Here is a 20,701-nt window from a genome sequence, read left to right as displayed (position 1 = left end):
TATTTATAAAGTAAGTAAAATTGTACTCTTCCTCTAAGTAAAAAGATTCATTTAATCAGAACTCTCAGATAACTGAAATGTATTCAGTTTGCGATAGTATTTATTCTCTCTCTCTCTCAAAAAAGAGAGAGAGAAGGAAAAAAATCTTATGTTTTTTAGAATTTCTCAAAAGGGCAATTAATATACTCCCAGTAGCAGAAACTTTCTAGTAAGTCTGCGACACTATTTTGGGCAGTTGAAAATAATCTGCAGCATTATTATTAGTTTTATTTTAAGTTTTCATAAAATACACAAGTCCCTGGTAAAGGTCAAGACTCAGAAATTTTCCAACTGGCCAGTGGCCACTAGAGCCGAAAAACTTAATAGCCACAACTGTAGCTGAGCTTTAAGTTATAGATTAAAGTGGGGGGGGGGGGGAAGCAGTTTTACTAATTTTATAAAAATAAATAGAACTCTGTGCACTATGAAAAACAATTATTCAATACATATTTATTTAAATATGGAAGATTTAAGTTAAAATGGGTTTTTGATTTCTTTTAAAATGAATAAATAAATAAATTAGTAAAGTTGGCAGGAAACTGCATTTCAGATGAATGTTTTAGTTTACAACAAAGCTTCCAAATCAAAGAGGATCAAATACAGTTGTGCAGATAATTCACATGTTTCATGAAAATAATTTTAAAAGAAAACATTATTTAGTGTACATTTTATGTTATCTTCAATAGTTTGTGTTGAGGTAAAAATCCAATTCTGTTTTTGGAAACTAAAGCAAGTAATAGGCTCGTCTATTGCCATTTTGCGTATGACCGAACATGGCGTCTATGCGAAACATTCACGCTTATAAATAGATTTCTGAATGTGATATTTCAAAATCCTTAAAAACTACAATTTAGATGAAATAGTCAATTTTTAGCACATTAGCTTCTAAAGCAATAAAGATAAAACAATATTCATGAGATAAAATTTGGCATTTTCAAGACAATAGTTAAGAATTACCAAAAAAAAAAAAAAAAAGAGGCACATTTTTGCATAATTTTCAATAGTTTCATTGCAATAAACATCCTATTCCGTTTATGATAATGTAGGCAATTCAAGAGTTTCGTACCAACATCTTGGGAATGACCAAACATGTGGACTACGCCAAAAAATAAGATATAAATTTCTGAATTTGTTGCAAAAAATAATTTAAAAATAAAAATCCTCATGAGACTACATTTTAGTTGAAAAGTTTTTAGTCCTTTTGTGCCCGAAGCAATGAAGATAAGGTGAAACTTTAAATATAAAATATAATTTCTCAAGAAAATTTAAAAAAAAAAAAAAAAAAAACGATTTGCTACTTTTTAAGTTATTTTCACCAGTTTTTAGTAAATAAAACATCTAGTTCTGCTTTGTTTTTCAAAACCTAGGCACTTAAGCATCTTATCTACTTTGATCTTATGAATGACTAAATATGGGGACTATGCTTATAGCTGAAATGCTGAAGCATCCATCGCCTTTCCGGTCAAAAAACGATCTTTGCCAAGTTATTTTTCTTTTATTTATTTATTTTTTCATTATTTCTTTTTGTTCTTTTGTAGAATTATCTGCAGGCCCATGAAAAATCTGCGACGCACGTCTCGCGTCTCGCAGTTTCTGCTACCGGGAATATACTAAGAACATAAATATTATACACAAATAAATACTTGAAATGTGGACACAAATCATAATGAGTAGATCGTTCTCTTAGCGCGAATGGGGGAGGGGGAGATTTTCCCCTTTGCTTTAAGTTCTAATTTGTTAAAACAATCGTCAATTATTATAAATGTTGCAGCTTAATGTATAGCTCGTTTAGCCTATATTTTCATTCATCTACTTGCCCAAATGGTTTTCAGTCCAAAATAGTGAATTTAGACACATTTTCAGCACCTCAGTGACAGTTGTACTATTTGTATTTAATGTTCGTTTTTTTTTTTTTTTCCTTTTCTTTTCTCCCATCAGAAAAGGACATTTGCTTTTCTCTTCATTTTCATTAAACTATTCAAAAAAGAAAAAGTCGTGGTTTTTTTGTTTTAAGATTTTGGAAGATGTGTTATTACTGCATAAAGTCCTCCCAAAACTGCAGGGCATTGCCCCCTATGCCCCCCCCCCATAAATCCACCCATGCCCTTCTGTTCAAAAAAGAAAAAATGTATATATTTTTTAATTTTTGGAAGATGTGTTGTTACTACATAAAGTCCTCCCAAAACCGGGGGGGGGGGGCATTGCCCCCTCTGCCCCCCCATAAATCCGTCCATGCCTCCCTAACTATTTCCCCTGCATTAATCATTCGTAGTCTTTAATTTTTGAATAAAGACTCCTCTGAAGCAAACAGGAAATTCATTTAGTATTGTTGTTCTAGTAGTATTTTGATCTTCATATATACAACATCACAGTAGATACTCTGTTTCTAGTGTGGTATTGATCTATAACGGGGCCTAGTAAGGAGAAATGTGACTTTTTTCACGAGTTACGTGATACGTATTATTGTGAAATATAAAATAGTTAGGAAAACCATTGACATTTAAATGGTTCTAACTAAATTAGTGCAGAAATAAATCCTGGAGAGGAACAAAGATCAGTTTTTAGTGCCAATCTTATAAAATGTTATGTGCATTAAGATTTTTCTTTTTTTTAAATAAATTTAAAACAGACGTACTCAACTCATCGGAATCTTTTTATGTATGCCTTCTGTGAACCCAAACACGCGTAGACCAATTTGGAAAATTCTTTTTTTTTCTCGTTTGAAAAGGTATATACTTTCCAGATGATCCTATGGTCAGCAGGTTATATCTGAAGGTGGAATCCATGAAAAATCAAGAAAACTCTTCCAATTCTATGTTCAAAGTTGAAGCGATTTCTGTTAGTTTTTAGTGACTTGTGAATTTTTTTCGGAAAGCATACTTTGATAAAGTTGAACTGATGGTGAAGACAATTTTCTTTGTATATAATTGTGCATTGGAAAAAGCCTTTCTTCAAAGTCTTTGGAAGTCTCTGAGACGCTGTGCTCTATTTTGCTCATCTTAGCTGTTTTCAGACTCCTGTGCTGGATGCTTTCTCACTTGAGATGTACGTAAGGAGTGTACCACATACTCTACCCTACATACTTATTTTATATTTACACCACTAAAAAGCAAAAAATAAATTATTTTCAAATAAAAAAAGAACAGACTTCAAAAAACAAAGAGGAACTAAAAAGTAAAAAATAATTGGTCATGCTTATACGATTTCTTACCCACACGTATAAATCAAATTTATTTTACAATTCCAGTACAAAAATCAGCTAAACTAAACACCCAATTATAAAATAAACTGATTTTAATTGCTATACGATGAATTATTTTAATACACCTAATTATTATATACCATCTTTTAATTTTTAAAAACCATTTGAAGTCGGGGTTTCCTATAAACTACTACCTAACGTAACTGACAACCTACCAAATCCTGAGTTAAACACTAATTTAACAAAACAGGAAAGTCTTCAAAACTAAACCTACTCAGTTATATTAGGTAGTAGTTTATAGGAGGCTCCGACTTCAAATGGTTATTAAAAATTAAAAGATGGTATTTAATTATTAGGTATTAAAATAATTCATCGTATAGTAATTAAAATCTGTGCTTATTTTATAATTGGGTATTTAGTTGATTTTTGTACTGGAATTTTAAAATAAATTTGATTTATACATTTGGGTAGGAAATCATATGTAAGTATGAGCAATTATTTATTACTTTTTAGTTCCTCTTTGTTTTTTGAAGTCGGTTCTTTTTTTATTTGATAATAATTTATATATTGAATAACTTCTCACCTATATTACAATTATTCTGACTAAAGACTGGGACAGAGATATGCTAATCTTTTATATTCTTCCTTTTATATGTTTCTAATCTTTTGAATCGTGTAAAATGAATTTGATCTTTTTTTTTTTTTTTTTTTGGTTAGTTACTTAAATTATAATTTTCATTTCAGTGGTGAAAATGGAGCAGTTTTACATTATGGTCATGCAGGAGCTCCTAACGATAAGACTATTGAAGATGGTGATATGTGGTAGGTGAAAAGAACATTGAAATACAATCAAAAATGTGTGTTAGAACTCATTTGTATGAACCATATGAGTAGATATATTGTCACTTGTGACTTTCTTTTCATGTGTTAAGCATTTTAACACGCTTTTATTAGCTTCACCTGTATGTATATATGTATCTTGTAACGGAATCTTGCAGCTCAAATTTCGCCCACTTCCTGCGATCGGATTCTTTTGAAATTTGGCACGCGACCTCACACCCGATGACAATGCAATATTCTATAATCAAATTAATTAATTAACTCTTTTAATTGTTAGTTTCCTCCAATTTTAATCAATATTTTGGCATAAATCCAACAATGTAAAAAAGGAAAAATTTAATAAAATACATTAAAAAATGCTCGCAAAAATTATTTAAAAATATCTACAAAAACCTTTAATTTTTCTGCATCAGACAAAATTTGTTCCAATGTTCCAAGGTAATTAGAACATGAAATATAATTGTTTTTAACTAATTTCATGACAAAATTTAGGTGAGCCTTCAATTGGAAATTCATTGTTGATCAGACCATTGTTGAACAAAACTTTTATTCAAATGCATCTCAAATTTTCAAAGTAATATAAATATGATTTCCACAAACATACATTGATGACTCACAGTAGCTTCCCATCGGGGTGCCCTTGTCTTAACTTTAAGATATTACCCTCGCTATCGTTTTATAAATAATTTCGTTGCCTGATAATTCTCCAACATAAGACTAAAAAACAAAATAAAATAATAGTTTAAAAAACTAAAAAAACACGCTTTCGTAGCAAAATAAACTAAAAAGTGAAAAATAGTACAGTAAAAATAGGGGTCGAACCCAAACATCCAAAAAAAAAAAAGCTAAACCTGGTGCAAATTGTTTATTACCCTCCCAATAAGAACAGGTAAAAAGTCCCACCCCATTGTGCGTCGGGTTTTGGAATGGGGGACATCTAAAAATTGCTGTTTTGGGTATTTTTCCAGAATTTTTAGAGTAAATTTAAAGTGAGAATATTATGTTTTACTAAATTTAAAAGCATGAAATTAAAGGTGTTTAACCCCCAAGAGAGATGACGCAACCCACCAATACTACAGAGCCCCCCTATCCCCGTAAAACGAAGCAGTACCCCTGAACCCCTCTCCATACATTTCATATGGAAACATTATTTTATGCTAAGTTAAAGTTAGAAATCGAGTGTGTCTATTTTCCAAGATCGATGATGCACCTCCTCTCAAAGCACCAGCACCCCCCCCCCCTTTGCCAAATAAAATAAATCCTCACCCCCCCCCCTTTCCCTTTTATTTCAAGTAGAAGTATTATTTCATGCAAATCAAAAATGCATTAAATCAGAACTGTCCACCCCATAAGAACAATAGCCCACCTCCCAAAACGAAATTATATACTAAAATATTATCCTTCCCCCACCCCCTCTAATGGTGCACATTTGATTAAATGGCCAGAAAAATTACGCTGAACTGTTTTCTTTTTTTGCTTTCAAATGATTTCTCCTAAGCTTCTAACAAAATGTTTTCGTTATCAAGATGTTTTTTGGAATCTAGATCCTCAGCAAACTCGTTATTGTTGCAGCTATGTCTAACACAGTTTGTGCATATAATTGAGCACTTCAGTCCACTTTCAAACTTTTCAAACATTCACTATATCCAATGAACTCCTCAGAGCAAGCACAAGATTTGAGATGCTGAAAGTCTTCTAGAGCAGAAGGCTTGACAGTTGTAATAGGACGCAGATTATATTTCTGTGGTGCTTTCTTTGCACCCATCAAAAATGACACTAGCTTTCCCATACTTACAAATTACCTATACATTTCATTGCTGGCATATTTCCTTGAAGCTTACAGATCATTACCAAAAATATGATCAAGCAGGTATCTTCCATCTATTACATATGAGACAGTGAGAAGCAAAGGGATGCAAGTGGCAAAATTAAAAATTTGGAGATAACCAGTACAAATGGTTGGTGAAACTCTCCTCTATCTTGAGGCAAGAGATGGTACTAGTAGACCTGGTAGTTGCTTCTATACAGCATAATTTAGAAAAGAAAATCAATGAAAGCCTACCTAGGATCATATCTTTAAACGCGTTTTATTCAAAACTTGAAAATGTCCACTTACATCCCTTTGCTTCTCACTGCCTCATATATGACACCAGCTGTTCGTTCTGTGATTTTGGATGAACCTTTTGCTTCAGATAATAGTACTTTAAAGATACAGGATTTCTTTCCTTCTGAAACCATATTCATCGAATACTGATGGAGGATCAGCGCATAACTCGTACCAGAAGTTCTTAACAATTTGTTATTCCATCTTTACTGTTCCTACCATTCGGTGGAAAAGATGGTTTGGGCTTACACATCTTTACCAATAGAAACTACTCTCCTAACAGAAGCTAAGACATAACTGTTTACCTCCTTTACAAAGAAATGCCACAAAATTGTTTGCCTTTCAATATCCTTTGATGTTACTACCCGAACGTTTAAAGGTCTCATTGCAACTCACCTTATCATCAACGAGCAATACCACTACCAACTTAAGAGGGAAGAAACTTCTGGGGGCTTTAGAAACGGATTGTGATTTCCAAACTGGGAGACAAAAGGGTGTAAATATTTAGCATTCTATTGTTGTATTGCTCATTGCTCTCATCAAGACTTGTTCTATCGTTGAATCACTACAGGTTCTAGACCACCTGAATTTGTCACTGAGTTAGATCGTTGTATAGCTGATGTTTGATGTGATCAAATTTTTTTTTATCGCATAATGTACTTAAAAGGTTGAGATAGTGTTGAAAGTATATGTCCGTATATTTAGCATAATTCACATAACCAGCTGCATAAAAGAGAGGTAGCTCGGCGTTTGCAAATGAGAACCCCCACCGACTTAGAGGATGCAGAATTGCAGCATTGCCCATCTCACTATTGGCAATTTCGGTTTGTCCCCCCTTACGGTGATGTCAAAAGATTGTGGAATAGTTGAAATTTGTTAATCAAGAAGAAGTAGGGAAACTTTGGCCAATTTGAAAAATTTTTATGCTGCAAAGGAATTTTGTTTTCCAGCGCTCTAAACAGTTTAATAACTCCAGTCACAAATAACTTGGTTACTGAGCTCGCTTAGATCTTTTAGAATTATCATTCTGACATTACTATATCATTGTGTGGCATTTTGTGCTTCGAAAAAGTTTAAATCAGGGAAATTTTTTCGTGAACTTCCCTGCAATAGTTGATTTTAGAATGTAAATTCAGGGTCCCCCCCCCCCCAAAAAAAAAGCGATGGCGCACCCCTTAAGTGTGACGGAGTATCCATCCAGAATAAAAGTCTTCAAAAAAAAAAGAAATACCCCTTGAAAAAACTGCCTTAAAAAATTCAATGACGCAAAGCTGCTCCATGACCCCCCCCCCCATTCCCCCCCCCCCCCCCGTCTGTGCACCCCTGCAAATTAGAATTTTTTTCTGCGAGAGTTTATTATTTTACTATTATAGAGTGGTTTCTGCGAGGTTTGAGAATTTTTTTTAAGTAATAGAAATTATTTTTATTTAAATAGAGGATTATTTTGTCCCCCCCCTTCCCCCCAAAACCCGACGCGCAAAGTGCTGGGACTTTTTACCCCTTCTTGCTGGAAGGGTAAGAAGTAATTTGCATTAGGTTTCACTTTTTTTTTTTTGGATGTTTGGGTTTGGCCATTTTTTGGCCTAATTTTACTGTACTAAAATAATCTTTGGATGATAGTAGTTGACCAATCACTTAATTTTAATGTAATACAAAAAAGCGTGGGGGGGGGGGGCTTTTTATCAGTTGTCTTGAATTTCTTCCATTTGTTGTCCAAGCAAAAATGTAAATAGACAGCACCCCACGCTTTTTTGTATTACATTAAAATTAAGTGATTGGTCAACTACTATCATCCAAAGATTATTTTTCAGTTTTTAGTTCATTTTGCTACAAAAGTGTGTTTTTTTAGTTTTTTAAACTATTATTTTATTTTTTTAAGGCATTTTTCAAGCCCTCTAGACTTGAGAAAGAACTATCTAGAATATATATATTTTTTACAATTTGTGCTTCATTTACTTCATTATTAACCCGTAACAAGGGTAGATGCGGTCTCACAGACCGCTGAAAAGTTCATCCGATCACCCCTATTTCATTTTCAGTCCAATTGAATGGTTTTTCCCAATAGCTTTTTGTTTTGTGACCTTGAACACCCCTTTTGCTTATCAGCATCCTTTGGCGAGTGCATCTGGTTTAAATTTCATTGCATTCTTTAGAAGTGGTCTGTGAGACCGCACCTCCCTTTCAGTGTTACAACTTTTGGCAGTAGTAGACATGGCGAACCGTTGAAGTAGGGGTTATGCAGAAAAAATGCAAACTATTCTAGTTGAGGTGGAGAGTTGTTTGATATGTTCACAAAAAATACGCAATGATGTTTTAGGGACAATAAGGGCGGAATTATTCCTGGAACTAAGACGTAAAATAATAATAGTTAAAGGACTGAAAATTTTCTTGTAACGTGATATAATCAAGTTTCTGGTATTAAAATGTTCTGTATATATTTAACTATTTAAAAAAATCATTAATAAATAATAGATTCATTTTTATTGTGAGTAATAAACTGTTTACTGAAGCATATGAATTTTCTTGAAAAATCTTAAGGCTCTAGTAAAATTTCCTCGGAAAAGATGTACTTTAATTCAGAATTCAAAAATATTTTTCTCCCATCCTAATAAAAGTACAAAGAGCACTTAAGGGAAGTTGCAGCAATGTATCTTAATTATACGATTAAAAAAAAAAAAGGAAGTAGAGTGGTCTCTGAGACCTCAGGTCCCCTATTATGTCCTACTTTTTCACCTCCCCTGTTACAGGTTAATGTTACTCACAGACTCTTACCTGTTCAGATGTGATAAAATATATTGGGGCCTACTTTGACTCTTAAGTAGAACTGGGAAAAGTATTTTACCTCTATTCTGACATAAGTTCTAGTCAAGTCTTTTGGTTCTGTAAGAGAGCTATTTGAAGAGCTGAAGGGGGGGGGGGGGAGCTTATTCTGCAAGCTGTTCATTTATCAATAAAATAATCAGCTGTACCATCACTTTCTACAGTTCTATTGTCGAGTGGTCTGAAACCTGACTAGACACCGCAAGAACTGAAAGAACTTCTGCACCAGTCATTAGATGATTATTATGCAACTGATAATATGCATAGATGTTTTTTCAGTACCAGAGAACCTCAGGGATGAGCTTCTTGAAAGGTTTTTCTTTAAGGATTGAATCAGTTATCTCTCTCTTATTTTACTGTTAATTACCCTTTGGAAATATTAGGCAAACAACGAAATTTGTCTTTTGTTTTTTTGGTGCATACACTATGTTAGAAACAACTTCTAGGCTCTTTGCTAAGGTATTTCTGATGGTTGATTGTTGAACTGAATTTGTTGATAATTTCAGAAAAGCCATCTCTCTAATGGATAACACTAAAATCAATGCCGCTAAACACGAACCAATAAAATATATTGTTTAATTGAAAAAATTATAAAATTGGATGTTGCTCAGTCAAAGTTACATCTAATGAACCTATTGTTTTAATAATCGAATAATAACTAGTGCTAGGAATAGGTGGTTTTTTAAGAAACAATATTAAGCACTTTAGATTAATGATTGAATTTAGGAAACTTTTACTACTAGAATAAATAAATAATTGAGAATGATTTAACTATGACCTCTGAACTTCTTTTTAAGCATTATCAAACAATTTATTTATTACAAAGTGTCATTAAAAAATCATTTTGCTATTTACTGATGTCTGTGATGTTTACAGCCTTTATGATATGGGAGCAGAATATTATTGTTATACATCTGATATAACTTGCTCTTTCCCTGCCAATGGAAAATTTACAGACCATCAGAAATTGATCTATAATGCAGTACTTAAATCAAGCAGAGCAGTCATGACTGAAGCTAAACCAGGTACTGTGATCATGTTTTTAATCAATTTTCAAAATAATTGATTATACTTCAACATCAAAATTATTTTCATTTCTTCATTTTATAAAATGAGATCAAAACTTTGATGTCATGACTGACTATTGCCATCTAATGTGTTGTCCTCAGAGATCCATTCCTAACTGGTTAGACTAAACAAATTGGAAGGTACTGGGGTCTCTGGAGTGCTAATTTCATTTATTTTGCACTTAAGAATTCAATGAGAGAATAAAAATAAGAATTGAAAAATTATTTTTTTCAAAAGCATTAAAAAAACTAATTTACTTCTGGGAATAGTAAAAAAAATTCCTTTTACTTTCAGTTTTCCTATGCAAAAAGTTTAATGGGCCATTCATTAATTACGTAAGGATGATTTTGACAATTTTTGACCCCCCTCAACCTATATAAAGGTACATAAGAATTTTTAAACCCCTCCCCCCTTTCTTATGTAAGATTCCATTTCGTTTTTGAAAATAATAAAAATAACAGATTTTACATCACTGGAATCGAAATTAAATTCACTATTAGTAAATTAAACCTTTTTATGTAAAGAAATATTTACTGAAAAGTTGAAATTTACACTGGATATTTTTTGGACATTTTTTTTGTATATGATGCGATACTAATTAAATATAAAACATGCAATATACAATAGTGCAGATATTTTATTATATTTCACACTGTTCATTCTTTGTAAAACAAATAAACAGCTCATCCTATACGTTTTTTACCTTCCAGACCCAAATAAAATATAATCCCTTTTAAACCACTTGACCGCACGATTTTAAATGTAAAATATTGACTTGGAAAATATTACACAAGAATGGCTTTGACCCCCCCCCCCCCTCCAAAATAAGGGTATGTCGAGATTTTTCCAACCAGCCCTCCCCCTTGGTGCTCTTACGTAATTAATGAATGGCCCATAAGTGTAAAAGGTTGTTAAAATTTAGAAAATTTTGTAAAATGAAGTTCATGAATATTTAATTTTCTAGGTATTTAAAGCTATTCAATTATTAGTGTTAATTTCTGTTATTTTGCTTTGCAATTTTTATTTAAAAAATAACGTTTCTAAAAACATTTTTTAAACACTAAAATTTTATTGATTTGCAGTTTTGATCCATCGTGTGTACATTCTAAATGTAGTATACGCACAACCCAGTTACTGTGACTTGACTATCTGTGAGGAAAAAAAGAGGGAATATCTGCCTGGAATTTTTTGGTCCGATGAGCATTGGAGAACTGTGAGAAGATGCTAAAAATACAAAATTCAAACTCATTTTATTTGTTATTACCTAATATGTATCATTAAAAGTCACTGAACTGAAAAAAATTAGCATCTGCACATTTTTAAAATTTATTTTTGCTCTCTGTTGGGCTTGCCATGATTGAGCATTTCCTAGAAGAATCTGGTGTTTGGCACATATTTTGTAAAGCAATGTCGTATTCACATTTAATGACAAAATTTCTTAACCTAGGCAGGTTTTGTTTTGACAGGTTTTTTTAAAGTGATTTTTGGATTTTATATTATTACTAGCTGTACCCTCACGGTGATGCCCATGCTAATTTAAAGGAAGTCTGTTGAATAAAAAAATTCACTCCCCTCCCCTCTGTTTTTACACCAAGTTTGACGCCTACGGAATCTGTTTAAATAAATTTGACAGCGGTATTAATTAATCAATATCTATCTTTTTTGTATTTTCTAAACCTATTTCCAGAAGTCACGGTACATCTAGGACAAAAAGGAAATCCATATCCTGTATAAAAAAGGTTCAACTCCCCAGCAGAAAAACAACACAATTAAACTCGGTACATCTAGGACAAAAAGGAAATTCTGCACCCCGTATGAAAAATTTAACAATAGAAAAGCTATCATCTGAGAAAAGGAAAAAACCCTCTAGAATTTAACCCCCCCCCCCCCTCTGGCTCCCACAACACAAAAAACAACACAATTAAAAAACTTGGTACATCTAGGACAAAAAGAAAATCCTGCACCCCGTATGAAAAATTTAATTATAGGAAAGCTATTGTCTAAAAAAAGGGAAAAAAAACCCCTCTAGAATTTCAAAATACCTCCCCCCCCATCTGATTTCAAATAATCAGTAATCATCTATTTTAATTAAAATGCTTGAACACCCTTTGAAAATATAAATGCAATCCTTTGAAATCTAAAATATTTTGCGAAATAAACAAATAATCCGCAACTACATTGTTTATCGCCAAATTCACCCAGCGACTTCCAAATTAAAAAGAAAATCAATTAACATTCGCACAATGAATTCAACAAAAATGACAACAGCGCAATAACCAAATCAAGAATTCTCCAGTTCTATTATTCGAATGCAACCGTATACCGAAGATGACATCACTGCAGAAACGAAAATCAAGTTTAGCCTTAAAAATTGGCTCAATTAGGATCTCAATTAGAATCCTTTATATCTCCTGTTCTAATTAATTAATTGAGAGAAATGGAACAAGCATCTTCTTGTTCGGAAAGGAAAGCTCTTTTCAACGACATATAATGTTAGGGGGTGGGGGGAATTTTACCCCCTTATTAAGCAAAAAAGTGAAATTTCAGCTTAATTACTTAATTATGAAAAACTAATTAGAAATTTAGAATTAGGGCTTCGAGGTGCAGACCCCCGGGTACGTTCAAATTTTGTGCCAAGTTTCAGAGCTGTATGTGCTACAGGGGCTTCTGGCCATCGGGTACAAAGAAACACCGTCTGCTTTACATATATATATATAGACCAGCCGTGTTGTCCAGCTTTGGACAGTCTACCTTGAAAATAACAGTTGCATTAAGTGATGTGTGTTCAACAATTAGGCTTTAATAATAGAAGAAAAAAAATAAACAAACAAAGATACTGTAAAATTTCCCGTCAAAATGATTCTCAAAATTCGTTGACGGCAAATCTAAAAGTCCCGAATAAATTAAACGCAACCATCTATTAATACAATTAAAATCCTTGATTATCTTCTGCCAGTACTAAAAAAAAAAAAAAAAGAAGAAGAAGGCCAACTGGAGTCAATTGCTCCTCCTCTCTGACTTTGGAAAATTAAAGTATTTGCATATGTGGGCATGGTTTTTGTTGTTTTTGGGTATTATTTTCATTGAGTATATACACTCCCCCCCCCACACCCACCTCGAGCTTTTCAAAATGATGGGCCTGTATCTGATGCAATTTCTTTTTTCATAACAGATAAATTTGAATTGCAAACAAAGTTGATTTTTTAAAAAAATAGAAGAAAAAGCACTTTTGTAAAAATCTGTTATTTTATTAATTAACTGAGTAAAACATTATTTTAACTATGCAGATTTTTTTTTTTTTTTTTTTTTGATGAATAAAAAGCTTTTTTGTATTTGTACCAGGAGTCAGTTGGACAGACATGCATAAATTAGCTGACAGAGTACATCTTGAAGAACTCAAGAAGGCTGGTTTATTACAAGGAGATATAGAAGAAATGATGGCAAAGCGCCTTGGAGCTATTTTTATGCCTCATGGTCTTGGGCACTTTATGGGTTGTGATGTGCATGATGTTGGAGGTTATCTTGAGGTATAGCAATTGTAGTTTACATTTATTTATTTATTTTTCTGTTGTCAAATCTCAGAAAAACTTTAGATTTAAATATGCTTTTGCATTAAGGATTCCATTTACTAGAAATTTTAAATTAAGTTCCCATTAGTGAAAAAAAGCCTATTTCATTATTTAGTTATTTATATTCTCACATTTTCTGTTAAAACATTAAGCTTTTTAATTAACTAAATTAGCTACGCTTTCCGTTACAAATATTTTTTGATTTCATCTAAAGGAGTATGTCAGCAATGTTGTTGATTTTAACTTTTTGTAACTTTCAGCTAAAAAATCTGAAGTTTAATATTTTAGTTCTTGTGTGTTAAAATACAGAGGAGCGCCACAAATCTGCCAATGTCAGGAGTCCGTGTAGACTTTTTCTGAAACTGATTTTGTAGTGAAATCAATTTTGCAAATGTGAATCAACCATATTTTTGTATCATAATCCGCCAATGAAGATTTTCTGCTCTCTCTTTTTCAAACATGGAGTAGACCTTAAAAAATCCATGGGCCACATGGTAGGTGCACAGAAAAATTGACGATAAAAAAAGACATATTTCCCTCTTTGAGATTTTTCTTCCCTCTCTACGAACTTATTAGCTAGTTTATTTTCGGTCTACGATTCACATCACTAATATTTGCCCAAATATTTGTTTTTAACACATAACTTGCGGATAAAGACATTTTGCCTTTTTATTTGGCATTGTACCTCATGATGAGCAGTGCAATTTTTTTTTAAAGCTTTAAGTTCAAAGTTGATAAATGCAATATCAGCAGAAGGTTAGTGGTTCTCGTTCAATTCAGTTAAGGCAAAATCCGTGCTTCCATATGTGCATACCTTGTGGATATACATTAGGGGTTCGACATCAATGTCGATGTTTTGGAAACATCGATGTTTTACTTTCAATGTTTTTGGACTATCGATGTTTTGGTTTCGATGTTGATGGTTTTGCATTTTAATGGAAAATTATCGTAAAATTTGCTCCAATTTTCTCGCTAGGTAATTAAGTTTACTTATGGAATTGCCAAAAAAAATTATTTTTTGAACCAATTTTTTATGATAATTTTTTCTGCATAAAGGATGATTTTTTGGGAAGATCACTACAAGATAGTAGAAGATCAACCTGAGAGTGAGGAAGAGGTCAAAGCTATTGGAAGAACCTGACACTGGTAGTCTGGTGCCAAAACTTGCAGTCTATTTCAAGGCTCCAGTTCTTAAACTAAAGGAAAATCCTATATGTTACTATGGTGAAAATTATAACTTTAAAAATTCTGAGCTGGTAAAAGTTGCTTCAAAGTATTTGATAGTGATGACAAGTTCTGTTCCATTGGAAAGAGATGTTTCTCTGAGTGGTGGGATAGTCTGCGAAAAGAGAAATGGGCTTCTGGGCAAACAAAGTAAACAAACTTCTTTCTCTCCGAACTGTCAACACCAATATTCGGGGATACTTATCGATTTCCTCCAACAAGTCGTCCCTTTATTACTTACAATTTGTGTTTAATTATTAACTAACAGTACAATACATATTTCTTGCTCTTAAAAATAATTGTTAGAATTAACTTGGTATTTTTAAAATAATTAGTAGAACTTTTTCTCATCATTCAACTGATGGTAAGTGCTATGATACATTTTTTCTTAGATTCATTTTGATGTAAATTTACTTTGTTTCATTCAGTTTGACAATATTTCCTTATTACTATGACTAGTTTGTATTAATCAGTGCTTGTCTTATTAATTTTTGTCCTATTATAATACCAAGATGTTGCGAAATTATTCTTCTATTCATGATTTGAAGTTCAGTATTTTCAATATATTTGTCGGGTAGATATTCTTTTGTATTGCTTAAATTAGTGTAGTATATTCAAAAAATGTATGTTATACATTGATGAAAAGATCGATGTTTTAAAACATCGATGTTTTTTGGTCGATGTATCACTAGCATCCATGTTTAAATTTATAACATCAATGTTTTGCCATCAATGTCGCACCTCTAGTATACATTGCAGAGATATAGAAGCAATGTTTTGAACTTCTGTTAAGCTATTTAGTGAATAGTCTTTTATATAGTTGATGAGAAAAGAAAAATAAAACTCCTACATTTTAACTCTAGTTCATTGTGTTTTACACAAAGGATCGATAGTTATACTCAAGATATTTACTAATCTTCATATAAATAATAGCCAAAATCACTGAATAAAAGCCAAAATCACTGAATAATAGCCAAAATCACTGATCAAGTAATGCTCTGACGTCACCGACAATGAAACTTGCACCATAGCATGGGTAACAGCATTATTTCATTGTTGCAGCACCAAAAATTCAATAAAGTATTAATAATTTGATAATATTTTTTAGCAACGTTTGACATGCAGAAAAATGTTTTGACAAGGCTGAACTGGGTGCAGTAACTTAACTGTCTTACTGGTAAACTATAATTTAAGGAGAATGAAAAAATGAAAAAGTGGTCAACAATGAACGCTATCTACTGGAGTTGGAGTTAAAATATCACCAAACAGTCAATTGCCTTGTTCAAATGTAGAAGCAATTTTCACCTGTCATACCTTGACGGGTGATTTTAAGAAAAAGTTGATAAGAATCTATATTTTTTTCTCTGCTGTAGAATCAGCAGGTTTAGGGTATTTACTTAAGTGAGATAAGAGTTTTCTGGTTGATATGCCTGCGAAGTGTCATTAGAAAAGCAATCATCATCACTACATGTTACGTAGCAAATAAGTCTATGTGTTGATTGTTTCTTGAGCACAGAACTTTAAATGTGTTGAAAACTATCCAGTTATGCTCACTACTCTAAGAGTCCACCAGTCAGCATTCAATTCTACTTCCATTGTTGTGTTGCCAGGTTATAGTTTGAAAGTTAAATTGAGTAATTTAAATTTCTTTCTTTTTTTTTAGAATTGTCCACCTCGTCCAAGTGAACCTGGATTAAAATGCTTGAGAACAGCAAGAAGACTTGAAAAGGGAATGGTGTTGACAATTGAACCTGGAATATATTTTATTGATGCTGTAAGTATACATATCTCCTATTATGTTGCAGTTTTGTCGTATGATATAACTTTCGAAAGGCAAGTTTCATTTGCTATATTTCTTGAACAAGCAGTTAATTTGAGTTAAGTTGAAGTACTTATAAAAACAAAATTTAACACAGAAGATCACTAAATTTTTCCTAACGGTAAACATAGCTTTTAAAGTAATCAGTTTTTTATATGACTTAGCAAACCATGTATAGTAGAATTACTTATTAGTTGATCTGAAATTTGTATTGAAACAGTATTTGTTCAGTGGTGAAAAATGTATTTCAAAATATAAAGATACAAAAAGAAAAAAAAAATTCAAAAATCATTTCATTTTTTTTCCTTAAAAACTAACAGAGTAAGGAAATTGTCATTGATTCTATCTAAAAATAATCTAGTTTATTTCTTGATTGCCTTTTGAAATGGGAAATAAATTGTTGTAAAGAAGATGTAATAAATTCAAATCCATACATTTACACCTTTTGTTAGATCTGACATACTGTACATTTTTTTGATTGTCAAAAAAAAAAAGAGCTAAAACCATTTTATATCAATTTGAAAAACAAATATATTTACAGATGTAAAATTTCTTGTATGTTTTATGAATAATTAGACACATTAAACACATAAAGTTTGTAGAAAATGATTTTTTTATTGCAGAGAGGAGGGAGGGGGTACTTAGGACCGCACTAAAACCCTGGGGTCATAAGTGTATTAAGTGCTGTTCGTTGAAAGTGCACTGAATTTTGTAGCAATAAAATCTTGGCTGTAAATTGGCATCAGTTTACATCAAATACGTAGTACGTATCAATATCTAGTTTGTTCAATCTTGATGCACGTTATTATAATATTGTACTTGCTATGTTATTCATGCTTTTAGCTTTATATTAAATCATAACATTGTTTTCTAATTTTTTAGCTATTGAATGCTGCTTTTGAAGACCCTGAAAAATCTAAGCACTTAGTGAGAGATAAAATTGAACAATTCCGTAACTTTGGAGGGGTTAGTCTCTTTTACTGAAATTATTAAAGTTCTGTGCACTGTAATGAGATGTATCACTGGTGTAAGTGTTCAGCCTATTGAGCTGAAATACTCTTAGAAGCATATTTAGTTAATACTGCGTAAGTCCGTGCCAAAATAAGTTTTCCATGAAAAAAGATTGTATTATCCCCAAAGCCTGATGACCAAAAAAGAATAAGAAGCAAGCAAATCAGGCAACTTTTGGCTAACCATATTTTTTATTATATTCTAATAAGTAACTACTGCGAAGTACATTGAACCAAGATACTCCCATCATTTTACCCCAAAGCTTCATCCTCTTCCCACAAAAATGGAACTGAACTAATTATTCAACTGTCAAAATATAAAATGAAAAAAAAAAATAAATAAATAAATAAAAATAATTTCATTAACCTTTCTAACTATTTATGTCTGAGCTCCTTCTCCCGAACGCCAGTGAACTGACCATCAAACCAGGTATTGATAGATTTGTAATTTTCCTGTCTTTATGTTTGGCTATTTAACAAGAGTCTCCAATAATGAATAGCGGAGATATCAATTAAAACTATTAATTATGACTCCTAGATTTCGACATGAAATCCCTAGTTTTCGTCGAAGGCTTTCCTCCATTCAAATTATTAATCTGTGCTTCATCTCAATTTTCTGTAACAATGCTTTTATTAAAATTTTTAGAGGTGAAGAAAATCATTGAGAAGAAAGATCTGTTGCCTTTTTCTTTTTTTGCTCAAATGTGAACAAATAAAATTCTGGCTTTTGTTTTGAGGTTTTTCCTGTAATCAGGAGATTTACAATGTTTCCTTTTTGGTTATTTTTTCACAATCTGCCGCAACATTTTACTGATTCTTTTTTTAAATTAAAGTCTTATTGTTGAACATCCGTCACTTGACATAACTTTTATTTTTGAGGTAGACCGTGCAAAGCTGGGCAATACAGCTAGTATTTCTCATATTTTTTGTTCAACTAGTAAATATAATAAAGCATATTGAGCTGAAATAATACAAAGCTTTTTTTTTTCTAAAATTCTGCCTCCATTCCCTCCAAAATGTATTTTAAGTGAGTGATTAGTTGTATTTACTTCAAATACAAAAGAAAACACAGCAAATATAAAAGCTGTTTTCTTTCTGCAGAGTCGTCACAAGTTTAATCTTGCTGCAAAATATAATTCAGCTGCTTAAAAATTGCTATTCTTTGTGCTCCAAAACTACATTATGCGCCCCTTACACAGGCGTATACTTGACTTAAAAAAAGTACTTAATTACATTTTAAAAACATGATAATATTCATGAAGTATTTGATGTAAATTTTATCCTTGCATTTCTCGTCTGCATGTTTTGAAACACAAATTAGGGTAGTTGCACCAGTTATGGCTGCTGTACCAACTGTGACCAGTTTCATATTCAAACTAGATATGCTACGAATACTGAGCACACTAATTCTAAAGCTTGTTTCATAAGCTGCAGGATTTTAAACCAACTATGATTGGTGCATAATGTTTTCTTTGTCTGGTTGCAGGATGCCTCCCCCACCTCGAGACTAAATGTGAAATAGCAGTTTTTTTTTTTTTTAATGTTTACTGTTTTGGGTCTTTTTTTTAATTGAATCGGTGGTTTGAAGATGGGAACAAGCACCAACACAATATTTTGGCATTTTTCCCCTTCTTCAAACTACCGATTCAATTACTTCTACTAGTAATATTTCGTTATTTATGCCACTTCTATTGACTGTTTCTTATTCTATTTTTACTGACTTCTATTCATTATAAATCATTAAGAAAGTTCCAAAAAATGTTTTTTGTTATTATTTCTTGTGATTTATTATATTTAAACTCGCAATTTTATTATAATGAAAAAAAAAATAATCCCACATAACTGAATCGTAAGAAATTCATTATTTTTCATTTTATTCATTACATTACTTTTAAAGTTGTATTTATGTTAAAAAGGTTTGAATTTTTAGTGTACATACATTATATTACATGCAATAACTGACAACGTGGTCATGCTATCCAGAGAATGCAGTTTTGTCATTATTATGGACTCATCAGTCTGGAATAGACAATAACCAAGCTGGGGGCTGATGACATCTCATTAAATCTGAGAATACCAACAATCTGGCAAAAGCAGCAACTCATCAGCAAGAGTCTACAGAAATGGTGCGGTTCAACTCGTCAATTGAAGGCTAAGGTTGAGTATCAAACAGTGAGTTACCGCCCTAAGCCAGAGCTAAGGCAGAACTACATGACAGATACCTACAGCCCAGTTATGCCATCCAGAGTCTGCAGCTTCGTCCTTATTATTTATTTTGCCCTTCTTTGGATGGCATAATCGGGCCGGGCTGTTGGTATATTGCATGTAATTCTGCTTTAGCCCTGGCTTAGGGGCATTAACTTGCTGCTTAATACACAAGCTTTGCCGACAAGTCGAACTGCACCATTGCTACGGACTTTCTCTGGAAGGCTAAATTTACTTACCAGTGTGTTGGTACTCTCACCTTCAATAAGATGATATCTGCCTCCAGCTTTGATAAAATTTTTACTATGTCAAATTCATTTAAATATGTATAATTTGGCAGGTTCGAATTGAGGATGATGTTTTGGTCACAGATGAGGGTGTGGAAAACCTTACATTAGTTCCACGAACAGTTGAAGAAATTGAAGATCTTATGGCAGAAGGACAACAAACGCCTTCGACATTCCCCCAGCAAATGTGTGGATAGAGATCACAAGAATAAACAGCAATAGAAATTTTATTTTAGCAAAATATTAACAAAAAACAATATTTTTTCACATGTGTATGTATATATATATATAATAACAAAATAATTTCTCGTGAACATTTTTGTAATGTATGATTAGATATATCTGCTCATAATGAAATTGCATTTTAAAGAAAATATTCATTTTAAATTGCATCACAGCAAGCAAAATAGTTCTTAGTAGCATGTTTACTTTTCAAAATCTTTCATTAAACAGCAAAATTTTCAAGCTACTAAACAATACTAACGAATCATGGATTGGTTCTAAATATTTCACA

General features: G+C 32.2%; 1 protein-coding gene across 1 annotated transcript in view; it reads left to right on the top strand.

The window, feature by feature from the left end:
- LOC129235319 (xaa-Pro dipeptidase-like) overlaps window positions 1–20,697 on the top strand; it is a 42,231-nt gene extending 21,534 nt beyond the window's left edge. The window contains exons 11-16 of the mRNA XM_054869054.1: window positions 3,986–4,063; window positions 9,882–10,030; window positions 13,416–13,600; window positions 16,530–16,640; window positions 17,568–17,651; window positions 20,241–20,697. Coding sequence (XP_054725029.1) covers window positions 3,986–4,063; window positions 9,882–10,030; window positions 13,416–13,600; window positions 16,530–16,640; window positions 17,568–17,651; window positions 20,241–20,384 — 751 coding nt within the window. The 3' untranslated portion in view covers window positions 20,385–20,697. The remainder of the gene's footprint in view (window positions 1–3,985; window positions 4,064–9,881; window positions 10,031–13,415; window positions 13,601–16,529; window positions 16,641–17,567; window positions 17,652–20,240) is intronic.
- The last annotated feature ends 4 nt before the right edge of the window (window positions 20,698–20,701 follow it).

This window comes from Uloborus diversus, chromosome 2, assembly GCF_026930045.1.
Source record: "Uloborus diversus isolate 005 chromosome 2, Udiv.v.3.1, whole genome shotgun sequence".
Classification (NCBI taxonomy): Eukaryota; Metazoa; Arthropoda; class Arachnida; order Araneae; family Uloboridae; genus Uloborus; species Uloborus diversus.
The sequence above is the reverse complement of the archived record's forward strand: the minus strand, read 5'-3'. Positions and strand labels throughout refer to the sequence as shown.